Below are 13,901 nucleotides of genomic sequence, written 5' to 3'. Positions count from 1 at the left end.
TTACTTCAAACGAGAATTTCACTACCTTGTTACACAGGGAATGCATTTTCTCAGCTGACACAGCAGGTCTACTGCTTATCCTGAAAGATGGAGTTACCATTTCATTCAAGACATGCACCCACCATCCCTGATAACTTTCAACCATGTAATATCATCAGCAAACTGGTCAGGGATATGTATGTTTGAAAAAGGTAATTCAACTTCAAATAGCCATCTTAAGGCAAAATCAAAACCACATTTGAAACAGATGATGCCTGTTTCTTGGGACCTTTTTTTTTACATTTCTTTCTTTAAATAAAGTGGAATTACAAGGAAGATAATAAAAAATTATTTCCTGGCAGCAGTACCCTTCTCAACTTTACTAATTATTAACAAAAAATGGGGAAGGAGAGGGAGAGGAGCAATACTTTTTATGCCAGGAAGGAAAATCTGATTTCTGGAATACCTGACACCTGAAGAGCACTGCTGAAGGAAAACACAGCAGCCACTTGCCAGGCAGGGCCAAGCAACCAGAGAGCACATTACAATCCATCTGCCAACACAAACCTATGGCATTTGGTTGTTTTTGGAGAAACAAACACCCATCTCTCCATCACAGGAGCACACTGAAGCAAACAAAGCAAGAATAGACAGACAGCACCAGATTTTTAGGCAGACTATTCCCCACTTCAGATCTATTCATTCTGTAATGAGACAGAAACAAAATCTAAATTTGCACCTCTGTCCTTTGCCTTCATTGCTGTATTGGGGGCTCTTGCCCTGCTGGGTGGGCTGGCTGGGAAGAACCTGCCACCTCCCTAGCGGGACAAGCAGCCCAGATGTGTCCCACAGGAGCACCCCACGTGGGCTCCACAGGCATGAGCCTTGGTGCCAACCAGAAAGGAGCAAGCACACAGTGCTCCAGCAGGCCCTGGGGTCCCTGTGAGCTGGGACCAGGATAAGGCGCAGGATTTTACTCTGTAGGGTACAATAAACCTTAAAAACTTCAGAAAAACTAGAACAAATGAAGTCTTGAGTATGTCTGGGCACTGATGTCCCTATTTTCCACAAAATGCCATCTCTGCTTCCATATGATTTCAACATAAACTACTTCAGTCTTAAAAATACAGAATTGACAAGTGTGCCCAGCCATTCTGCAGTCAACAGAAGAGTCCACACCACCACCAAAAAATTACACGATAGGAAAATATTTTGTTGTCAACAAACACCTAAGGCTCAGGACAGCTTTGGATGCCTGAATAAAGACATGTCTATCCCTCACCACGTCAGCCACACACCATGGGCAGGCAGTTCTTCCAATTCTACTGCCCTGCATGCTCCTTGCCATGCACCACCTCACAGCTTCAGCTTTGCTTTAGCTAGGAAGTTCTAGAGATCAGGATCTCTGCTTATTTCTCTTTGCTGGCAGCTCTGACAGCCAGAAAACTTCGGTATAAACCACAGAAAGGAAAGAGGAAGGAAAATGACAGACAAGGAATAAAATGGGCTAATAAATTCAGTTTTATTTTCATGGGTTGTCAGTTCCTGCAGGTTTTGACACCTACAGAGCGAAGTGAGTATCTGACTGCCTGAAATTACATTATCATGCCACAGCCTGAACACATTCAATATGCTGGCAGTAAGAGGAGGGCTGTCTCTCTCTCTCTGTCCTTCCTCTGTCAGGAGGAGTAAAAGGTTCTGCAGTTTCCTTCCTCATCCTACTGCCAATACAAGAGTTTTCATTTAAGGTGGTTAAAGCATAATGCAAGAAGGAAAACAGTCAAGACAAAGTCCTAGCAAGGAGTATAAAACCTTCCTACTTCAGAGGTTTTATAGTATGGTTTTCTAGGGACAGCCACCATGATTTCATTAGACAAGTCTTCAAAAAAAATGTTAATTAAACATAATTTCAAAAAGTCTGACTCCTACTCCTAAACACAGACATATACACACATATGTACATTATTACATCATATTTTTAAGACACTGCTCAATGTCCCATCTCTATTATTTATGCCATGTACACATTGTAACTTTAAAAATAATTTTTTAAAAATTTGCACTAACAGAAATTGAAAGCATTATTTTTTTTCTGGATGATAAAACATTCCAGTTTTAAAAACCATTGTATTCCAACTTAAGACAAAATATCAATCAATAATTAGTTTTACTTGATGACTACTAAATGCTGCTTTCGGGTTCATAATGCCCAAAATGCTAGACTATGCACTGAAGATAACATTCATATCACACACAGATCCTCTTGTTTTCATTCACTTTAAATAGTTACTTGTCAGCTAATTATAATTGTTAAGTCATCCCTTACTGGGAATCATGCAAGTGTTATCTGCTTAGATGTGTGTTCCTGTTACTTTCACATTAACAAAGTATGTGAGAATTGAAAATGCAAATACTCAACTTGAGGCTTACAAAAATTATCAAGCACTTGAAATTCACCCATACTGAAACATCAAACCAAAGAGACTTCGCATTTCTGAACAGCATGAAACAAATGTTAGCACTGAAACAGTGTTTTATCCATCTATTTTAAGGATTTTGACATCTTCTCTTCTGGTACCTTTACTATTAACAGTGCACAATGTAAAATTGTGGATGCAGTTCATACTTTAAATGCATTTGTATCTTAGCTTTTAACAATAAATTTGAGAATAGTCGTGATAGTGTTAACAATTAATAGCTTCAGCATCAGTTTGGAACTTACAAAAATTAATTTGATTGGAAGAGATGTAAGACAAAGTCTTAGCTACTATGGCATATACCCAAGAACACTCAACTATTTTAAAGTCAAGAAACAACATTCAACTGGAGATGTCTATAACTGTAACTACCTTATATAAATCACCTAGTAGCAGAATTCACTTGGAAGCATGTCAGTTTCAAGTTTGCTTTTGAGTTACCCAGAGCAGAAACGAATTTCAGAAAATCACTACTGGCTATGAGGAACATTTACCATACACACAAGGACCTTTTCCTGGGTACCCCCGAGGCTTTAGATTTTTACTGATCAGACATTTTCTGATGAAGAGGTGTTGCTTTGGTAATTAACAGCCCATGGGGGCCACATAGCTGCACTTTTAAGACGATACTAGAATAGAATATTTCAGTTGGAAGGGACATACAAGGATCATCTAGTCCAACTGCCTGACCTCTTTAGGGCTGACTGAAAGTTAAAGCTATTGTTAAGGGCGCTGTACAAGCCACTCTTAAATGCTGATGTGCCTTGGACATCGACCACCTCCCTAAGAAGCCTGTTCCAGTGCTTCACCACTCCCTCTGTAAAGAAATGTTTCCTAATGTATTTCCTTTTTGAATACATCAGAACTTATTCACAACAATGACCAGAAGGGACTTCCACAGCTTCAGTACATGTTGTCCAAACCATCGCATTTTCTATTTTTTACTGGATCCTGTAACTACCCATTCCAACTGTAAACTTCTATTAGTCTGACACTGAAACAGCTCAAAAGTAATCATCCTTGAGGCCACTTTTTCATACCTCCCAAAAATCTGTCTTCTTGTATCCTTTGCCGTGTTTACTTCTTCCTCAAGAGCCTGAACCTATGTCATTCCTCATATGGAAATTATTTAATCATTTCTCCCACCCATTTGTGAGTGTTTTCTGGTTCTTTCAATCCCATTTTGGGAATGGGAGGTGTCCTGGTTTAGGACAAATTTGGGAGGAAATAGCCTAGGAGAGGAAGTCACAAATGTCAAATGAAAGTAGTCAAGCGCAGACATACTGGAGATTTATATACAATGAAGCTCTCTGTATTGCTCTCTATTGCTTTTGGTTTGTCTTTTTTGACTGCTACCTAGAAACAAACATGCTACAGTAGAACCACCCATCACACAGAGAAGATCTCACTCCTAACCCAGCAAAAGGCTTGTGAGAGTCCATCAGTTTCTAAGTGAAATAAGGATTATCCCCCACAAACTGCTTTCCCTCCTTCAATGAAGGCAAGGCTGGCTTTTGTCCCTGGGCTGCACAAGAATGCTCTTTTCTGTTCTTGTTCAATGATCCAAAAATATATCTCCTTAAAATATAACACAGACATACCCTCTTCTCTTATACAGTTTACATGGCCTTAAAAAGCTGGCATCAATATATTAGAATCTTTGTTCTCTGGTTGGGATTTTCCACTCTACAAACAGGATCTTCCTATAGAGAAGCTAGAGAAAACTATTTCCCCAAGCTACCACAACACATAAAATCCAAAAAGCAGCACAAGAGAGAAATCAAGAGCTGTCCTGTATTCATGCTCAGAAGGCACAAATAAAAACTTGGCAAAATCACCATAAAAATTAAGATTCATAATTTTAATCTTAATACAGCAAGGTCCTTTAATAAAAGATCTTAAGTTCTTATGTATATAAATGTCTTTAAAAGTGCTACCGAAACACAGTGGTAAGACCCTGTAATAATGTTACATTTAAATAAGATTGTGGGTACTTAGTGCTGGGACCTCTACTAGTTGTTTTCTGGTTTTCTGTGCAGTTGCTTAAAATCTGCAACAGCCAGAAATTTTCAGACCACTACAACGCTGCAAGAAAAAACCCCTCACCTTTTTACATTCTGAAGCAATAGATTGTTGTTATCCTGTATCCTGTCTCCACAAAAAGGAGAATGGCAATACAGAATGGTATCATTAAAATAAAAGCATGGTATTAATCTTACATTTTCTATGAATATAAGTATGTATTGTGAATTACATGGAAGTTTTTAGCGTTGCAATCTTAACCAATGCTACATGGCATATTTACAATATGCAACTGACTCAGACTACTGAATGAAAACAGATTTGGAAGGCCCATTTTTTTGCTTTTGTATAAATGCATAATGTTGCAATATTTGGAATGCAAACACCACAGGGGAACATTAAAAAATATTGGTTTGTAAATTAAAGTCACTGAAAAGTAAATGTCAGCCATGAAAATATTTCCTTCAATATTATAAGTTGTTTAATCAGTCCCTCCTCCAGCTGAGGTCTGAATTATCATTAACTTTGTGGTTCAATAAATTATTAATACAAAATGGGAGAATCTAAGGGGGAAAATGGTGCTTTAGAGCACACACAATAGATGAAGAGCAGCAAAAATGGGCCAGAAATTTTGCTGTGAAGAGGTAATGCAGCAAAAGGGAACAGCTGGAGACTATTAAAAGCACTCATTAGAGGGAAGAAGCAGCAAACTGTTCTAATTGGGTCAGCTGACAGGTGGCTGTGCTTCAGCAGCACTCTCCCAGCAGCGCCGTCCTGGGTGCAGGGACTGGTGCCACTGTGTGATCCCAAACCCGACCTCAGCTGCAAACTGCACTGCAGCACATCCAGTGACCAACCCCAACCAACCCAGCACCAGGGACTGGTGCCACTGTGTGATCCCAAACCCAGCCTCAGCTGCAAACTGCACTGCAGCAACATCCAGTGACCAGCACCAGGGACTGGTGCCACTGTGTGATCCCAAACCCGACCTCAGCTGCAAACTGCACTGCAGCACATCCAGTGACCAGCACCAGGGACTGGTGCCACTGTGTGATCCCAAACCCAGCCTCAGCTGCAAACTGCACTGCAGCACATCCAGTGACCAGCACCAGGGACTGGTGCCACTGTGTGATCCCAAACCCGACCTCAGCTGCAAACTGCACTGCAGCACATCCAGTGACCAACCCCAACCACCAGGGACTGGTGCCACTGTGTGATCCCAAACCCGACCTCAGCTGCAAACTGCACTGCAGCACATCCAGTGACCAACCCCAACCACCCCAGCACCAGGGACTGGTGCCACTGTGTGATCCCAAACCCAACCTCAGCTGCAAACTGCACTGCAGCACATCCAGTGACCAGCCCCAACCACCTCAGCACCAGGGCGTAACACAGGCAGGAAAATGACCACTGTCTGCATGGGGCTGTGTCAGGGAAAACACTGAGAGTGCACAAAATGTTTAGTCTCCTAACTACAGCTCAGAACACACTGAAAAGTGAAAAATGTTCTTTTTAATTTATAGATTTAACTCCCCAATATCTGGTATGCACTGCACAGACAAAGGCAAATGATTTTAACCTGTGCATGCCTCAGATTTCCAGTCTAATCAATGCTAACCAAGTTATCAAAGCCTCCTCAAAATTTCCCAGGTTCAACCAAGGCAATTCTCTCCCAGCCTGTTTTTTTATAGAGAAGCACACTCATGAAAGTGACAGTCAGAAGATGAAGGCATGGGCTCCATATCATGGTCTCTCCTGGAGGCCATGTGTCAGGCAACTGAAAAGCTTCAAGAAACTTATCTGAAGTCACGAAGGAGAAAGCTCAATGATGACAAATATTGATGACAGGTACTGATGACAATTCATAATATAATTACCCAGGATATTATGCAGATAAACGCAGGAAATAAGACAGCCAGCTGCTGTCCAAAAACCAGTGTAATTGGTAAAAGAATATTTTTCACTGTAGATAGAAATTTGAGGATATAAATTATTAAACTAGTTAAATATATTTAGTGAATATTCTTATATTAATGAAAACTATGGAAATCAAAAAGGAAATTCTCAAGATGCAAGACTAAAAAAAAAAATAAATATTCTATGGTGAATGGGTACACCATTTACCCATTCACCTTTTCTTATTATTTTGTTTGGAATTTACGAAATAACCTCAAAAGCATTAGTTTAAGTATTTAGCCATAAAAGCTAACATTGCAAAAGGAATGGTTTTTTTCCCTATTATAAGAAATCTGATGTGAAATTTCCCTGACATCACTTGAATTTTACTTCCCTCCTTTAAAGTAATCCTAATACACTTTTAACAACTATTTTAACATTTCATTTAAAAGACAAAAGGACAGATGCTGTTTTATGGGATCCCTTGCATGAGTAATCTTTAACATAAATGAGGTTGAATATTGTTGGAATATTTTTAATTTTTGCTGAGAAAAACATATTTATTTTCAGAGACAAAGTTAAGAAAATTATGCAGAGCCACCCAGAGATGCTGCGCAAACGTAACTGCTAATTTTAGTGAAAATTTGAAATATCCTATAGGAAGGTGACAAGTTCTTATCTTACTGAATGATTTTTTAAATACAACAATTCTCACTTATGATACTTTAGCTTAGAAATCTTTTACTGGAGTGAGCTAAGAGTCACATTATTCATGAGCCTAACAGAGATCAGAATCTCATGTAACCAGATTTGCTGCAATTCAGGCAACAACACACAGCCCATGCTGCTTCACATGCTTATTCAGCCTGAGTAGTCTTAGATCAAAGTTTTACCAAGTATTAAGAAACTATGAAACCCCTATACATGCCTTTTTTTATATTTGATATTTCAAACTGAAGCGGTAATAAACACTAGATAATTATAGACAAGATTTCTGGAAGCAAAATTTTAATATAAAGCATTAAAATATTAATAGTAGTCCCTCTTCATCAGGGGTGCTTCCTACCTCCTGCACTTCCAAGTCCTGAACTAAATAACATCTCAGGCATGGTTTTCTTTTGCTTGGTACCTGCAGCACTCACAACTGTACTGATAAGGGTTTGCTTGCTTTATTGAAGCATATTTACTCCAAGAACTCTAGTTCGACCTGAAGGACATTCACTACAATGGATTTAAATTAACTTTTGTGAATTTATCTCATCTTACAGGACCATAATGTAGGGCTGACAGTCACATCAGTGTGCTTGAGGCTTGGCTCAAGGTGCTCACCATTAATTACCTCTCTGCCTTACTCCACACTACCATGCTGCCACTATTTTTTTGGGGAGAAGCTTGGAAGTGATTTCTTCAGGTGACTAACAATAACTCACTCCAGCAGTGAAAGTGCCAGGTCAGGCACTGGCAGGCAGCTGGTGGATCTGGGTAAAAAGTCACACATGGCAGCAGCTGCCTCTGCTATATCTGACTCATGAATAAAAGGCTTGTTTTCTATCCTGACTTTCAATTAAATTTTGGTAAACACAGACATTCACCAAAATGTTTAGAACAATTTATCTGACTCCTGAATGAATGGTTGTGTTTCCTGGAACAAAGTCAAAGCCTGAAGCTCTATTCAGAGAAAATTTCAAATAATCAATGAACGGCAGAAATTTCTGTCTCTGTTTCTGACCTTTGCAGTGTCAGCAGTTCAGATTTTCAATGTTAGAAAAACAGCATGCAAGGTACTGCAAGACTGCAAGATAGTTTGGGTTTTTTTCAACTCCCTTTTTTCATAAGGATCAGAATCGAGGGGAGGGAATGCTTCCATCAAGGGCATCACAACCTGGAACTCATCGGACACAAAACCTGATCTTAAAATGCTTTTCCACCCTTAAGAGCCTGCTTTCTAGAGCAGCTGAGCTCCCACACCTTCACACTGCAGTTTGAAGGAATATGGATGCTGCCCTCATCATTTTCAATGGAGATGGCCAGTGCTGGCAGCTGTTGATGAAGATGCCAAGATGGCCTGGAAAGGCTCCCAATTGCCCACACCACCTTCCAGGAGATAGGAAGCCAAGAACATCATGGTTGATAAAAGCATAATTAGCCTTAAGACCCACTTTCCAGATACATATATTTTGCTTGCAAACCCATCTCTTCTGGTAAAACAGGAAAGTAATATATTCTTCTCCAGTCCATTTTGTAAGTCCATAACTGCTATCACAACATAAAGTAGTCCAGCAAAGAGCTCAATGTCATGGATCAATTAGCAGTTATGTGTTTTCCTGGCTGATGGAAGAAGAAAAGTAAAAGGTCATATCCTCCCCCTGCTTTCATGTATCTGCTCGTGGTCAGGCACACCTCATCCCCAACAACTTAGGTTTAATATTGTGATCAATGTTGAAACTATTTAATATGCTAAATCTAAGTTTATCCTTAAATAGTCCCCTGTAAAAAAAAAAGTAATGTTTCATGATGAGTTTTGCATTTTAAAGAATATTAGGGAAGAACTGCAAAAGTTATGAGACCTGCCATGAGGCCACCCATCAGTCTTGTGCTAAAATGGCATATTGGTTCAGTCTCAGAGGTAAAACCAGCTGCTTACTTTCTACACTGTTAGATCTGACAATTGATTTTGCAGATTTCTGAAGCTATGACTCCAAAATCCCCAATACCTGAATTTTAAGAAATACGCCAGCTGATTTTCTTGCACCACTGAGGAAAATATTAGAATGCAGGCATGCAATATATGATGTGGTTGGATAGCTAAAGTGTTAAAAATGCTGAACATTCAGAATGAGCAGCTTTTGAGACAATTTCAATGGCAAGTGACCTATGTCTTACTGTCACTGTCTTTGAGCAATGCAAGTGACTGACAAAGTCTGCCAAGGAAGGATGGAAAACAGGTTCCAAAAATGTTTCCAGGATTCTAACACTGACTTACCAACAGAGAAAATCAAAATGAAAATGCAAAAATAGTTTTTATTAAGGATACTAATGGTGCCTCAGATCAACAAACTGCCTTTTGAACAAAATGATTACTGACCTCAGTCAGACACTTTTTATTTCTTTTTCATTATAGCTTTTGTACTGATCTATGTATGCACAGATATCTGCTTATGCATATAAATAATTAACTTAAAGAACATACCAATGCCTATGAAAATGCAAGGTAATTTCTATTAGTTTTTAAACCAAGACAATATTAATTGGATCTATTTGTTTCAGTTCTGCTTGAAGTAAAATTTCACTGGCTATATAGATCATGTCTTAAGCTGCACAGTCAGTACTGAAATAATACCAGAGTCAGTCGTAACAGATGCCAATCACTGCACTTCAAATGAGAAGGCACTCAAAGTAAAGTACAGGCTCTACCACTCACTTTTAACATTTCCAAAAAAGAAAATGTAGTACTGTTATAAAGTTGTAGTAAAAACCCCCACCAATCAGTAATTTCCTCAACCCTCTTGTCCCATTCAGAGATGATGCAGCAGAAGTCCATGCACACACAACATGCAAAACCTTCCAGCTCTGCACACCAGGAAGTCAAGACCCACTTAGCCAACATAAGAAACCCTTCACAGTTTATACCTGTATAGGAGATGTCATTAAATTTAAGGCTATTAGATCATTACACTGATACCTCCCCCTTCAATTACCCATAATGTACAAGCTTGTCTGTTCACAGGGCTCCATATGACAAAACCAGAAGACAAAGGAAATTTAAACAGCTCTGTAACAGGGAAAAAACCCAGCCCTCCTTGGATTCATCTAACTTCAGCTAGGGCTGAAAGGTATTGTGTGGCAATTGTTCAGAGCTGCGTTCTCTACGGCTCATCAGATATCTTGTACTCTACTGCCTCTTCAAAACCTCACAAAAACATCCTCTCTTCCTCCTCCAAAACCACAGACATATCTTGTTTTGACATTATGTCTGGCCTGCAACATCTCATAGCAGACCATCAAGCTGTCCTGTTCAAGTATGCCTGAAGGCTGAGTCCAACTGGATCTCCATTAGAGAGAGAGAGTAAGAAGTAATTCCATCATTTTGCCTTTTTGAGAGGTGTCTGTGTACATGCAAGTGATCAATATAAACCAAACTAGCTACCTTCCTAGCTTCTCAGTTTCTTATTTAGCATTCATTCAACACCTACTTCCACAGGATCTTGGTATGCAACAAAGGCAGGCAGGTGTTATGAAAGTTCAGCAGCTATATAAATTTAAAACTTGTTATGAATAGCTTATTCAGCATTATTGCCATCATCTTAACCCAAAAAAGACAAAAGGAAACAAAACCAAAGCAAGAACTGAGATTAGAGCCCTGGTGTAAAGAACATTACAAACAACTTAGCAGCAATAACACTGGAGACTTGAGCTCCCTGAATTGCTTTGTTTCTCAATTTTCTTCTGAGGCTGCAGAGTTACAGACATAGTCTGAATCTAAAAATCCATCTGAATACTCACAGTGATAAATATAGGCAGAATTATTATATTACTATGCAGTGCAAATCCAACTCAGTGTAAGGACCATAATTCAGCCATGGAAATCTGGAACTTGCTGTCAGCTTATTCAAGATCAAACTGAATTCATTGGCAACACTCTACACAGCAGAGCTGAGCAAACTAAGGACCAGGCAAGAAAAGACAGAGGAAAACCACAAGATGGGAGATCCTCAGTCTCCCACTTTTCATGCATCCAGTTTGAACAGCAGCGCTACATAACAATGATGGGAAATTGGTAATCAAAACCTTTTATTTAAACATACCAGGTATCTTTCCTCCTGCTTCATGTTGGGGGTACGGATCATGTGATTCTGTTCTCCTCTCCAGTCTCCGAAACGTCGAAAAAAATAATTGGATAGGAATCGGTTGACAGGATCCCTAATAATATTGATGTACACAGGCTGGTCTCCTCCAAACCTGGTGGGAAGAAAAATGGGTGAATCTCATCACAGGCTCCACACAAACATGTATCTATTATCTCTCATTTGAATGCTTTCAAATTACTTCCTAAAGAAATTCAGAGCTCTTACAAGGTGAGGAGTGAAACTGAGCATCTTACAACTAGTTTCTAAACCTTTGTAAAAGCATGTAAGATCTCTTTAGGGGTGAACAGTAAATATGGAATCACATTAAGCTATATGTGTACTGCAAACATTTTAGTTGAAAACCACTGTACAACACTGTATCAACAGTTTTGCTTTCTTGAGTTCTCTCCTTGCTGTTTTCAGATTAAGAACCTTCTGCAGATGAATCAAAGAATGAGTATTTCTTCTTCTCAACATCTTATCTGGGTGGTCATGTCAGAACAGGCACCACCCAACAGTAGCTGCTGTAAGGCAGCCTTGGATCATCTTTGTCTTTACAGTAAGTGTAGTAACGTGCAAAGGATTTTCAGCTTCCTTTGAAAGCTTTTTTCCAAAAGCTTCCTCTGGATGAACTGACAGATATGCATGGTATTTCCAACTTTTTATTTGCTGGAACTTGTGCAGAACCTCATCCCCTCACCCCCAGTCTGCACCACTGGCTGGATTTGAGGTTATTTCATGGTTATGCAATACCTTATCCCTGTACTGTGCTTCATGAATTTTTTTTTTTTAAAGTCCGTATGAAAATTCTTGCTTCAAAAAAGAAATTAAATATCAATCTCAAGAACATGCAAGTCCAAGGAAAAGGAAAGGGTAACAACACAGCTGTTACCAGGCTTGCACATAAACATCTAGCATAGATATCTGCAACTTAGAGATGAGAAGATAAACCAGAGCAACTTTACCCTCCTGTATGTCTCCTCCTGGTGCTAAGTGTAAGCACCTCCTGGTGCTAACATCTTCAGTTCAATAGCTGGGATATCAAAAGAGGAAAGGAGGAAAAAGAAGCTTGGGAAGGTTTGTGATTACACTGTATTTTCAGAACGTTAAAACACTGACTGCATATTTTATATCAACACACAGCATCAGGAAAGCAGGCCTAACTGGAAAAAAAAAAAAGGAGGGGAAGCTGCTTACACTGTTCCATGGTCAAAATGAAAAAATGGACATTCATGGAACTGACTTATGGACTACAAATTCTCTGAGACAAAGAATAAAATAAAACCTTTCAGGACTTAAAAGTTTATAGGATAAATTCAACTTGGAATTTTCCTCATCTAAGAACACAGATTGTGCTTCTCTCCTCTGTTTCCCCAATTTAGGTGAACAATTCTCACTTAAGCAATAGCTTATACTTTATTTTTGTAAGATTGAGAACATAGCCATATTTAAGTATTTAAATGCTATTCTGATGATTTTCTGAGTCACAATTTATATAATTTCTTCTAAACTGTAAAATACTAGATTAAAGAGATAACTGAAGACACCCTTTAGATTAAAAAAAAAACCCCTCTCAGTTTCTCCCCATCTTTTGAGGCAATGAATGATTGAATTTGTATAAAAAAAGATCGAGGCTTCCCATTAATATTTAAGAGGCAGCAAAATTGTTTAAAATTATGAATTCTAGTAAAAGACAAGAGAAAAATCTTATAGAGTTTAAACCTGATTTTTCTCCTGCATGATTCCCCAGACTCCTAAACACAGTCTACAAAGGCTTGTCTCATGAGTAACTATGCCTATCAGTAATCTCATTGACCTCAGTGTTGCAGGATCACTGCCATAATTTGAAATTGCACAGACAGCATACAATTTTAAAACAATCCAATTAAAAAAGCATATGCTCCTTGCTTCCTGATTAGTGCACAACCCAGTTTGGACATGGATGTGCAAGTTAAATATCCTGAATTTAGTACCCTGAATTCTTCTCTAAGCTTATCTTTGCTGCTTTTTATCTTTATACAGAAATAAAACCTGTATTTGAAAAAAAAACAAAACAAAAACAAAGGCATTCCTGCAAATACCACAGGGCAATGTGGGCATAAAGTTTTGACAATATTTACTCAAATAGAAAGCTCTGAGTGGATGCCTTGGCCTGGTAGTTTTGAAAACTAGACTTTTCAAGTCAAATTGCTGGAAAGAATGGATTGCATCTAAATTACTGAACATATTATCCTACTGCTGCTTGATGCAGATAGCAATAATCAAAGGACAGAGGTGAGTGGAGGAGAGCAAAGAAAAGGGGAAGCAGTAGAGAGTAAGAAGTGATGTCAGCAGCAAGCTGTCTTAAGACAAAAAGATCACCAGATTTATAGAAGCAAGAGAGCAGGGATGTCCTGCCCCAGGTTCCATAGAGGTTGTTAAACCTAAATGCTCATCAGAAGAGCAAAAAATGAAAATCAGACAGCTAATAGCTGTCTTGATAGAAATTTTCAATTCATTTTGTCTTTTCTGAAGTAAAAGGAGGGGTGAGATTGCATAACCAACCCACCATATTCCCAGAGCCCACCCTTTTGCTGGTAAAGTCACATTTCTGAATATGAGAACAGTAAATTCAGGACCAAAAGCCCTGAGAAAAGAGGCTCACAGAAGCTCAATCACCCCAAGAGGACAGCTGAGATGG

The 13,901-nt window shown here is 39.0% G+C and overlaps 1 protein-coding gene across 1 annotated transcript in view; it reads right to left on the bottom strand.

The window, feature by feature from the left end:
• UST (uronyl 2-sulfotransferase) overlaps positions 1-13,901 on the bottom strand; it is a 153,748-nt gene that overhangs the window by 46,804 nt on the left and 93,043 nt on the right. The window contains exon 5 of the mRNA XM_054629704.2: positions 11,180-11,333. Within this exon, the coding sequence (XP_054485679.2) occupies positions 11,180-11,333 (154 nt within the window). The remainder of the gene's footprint in view (positions 1-11,179; positions 11,334-13,901) is intronic.

This window comes from Agelaius phoeniceus, chromosome 3 (assembly GCF_051311805.1).
Source record: "Agelaius phoeniceus isolate bAgePho1 chromosome 3, bAgePho1.hap1, whole genome shotgun sequence".
Taxonomy (NCBI): Eukaryota; Metazoa; Chordata; class Aves; order Passeriformes; family Icteridae; genus Agelaius; species Agelaius phoeniceus.
The sequence above is the reverse complement of the archived record's forward strand: the minus strand, read 5'-3'. Positions and strand labels throughout refer to the sequence as shown.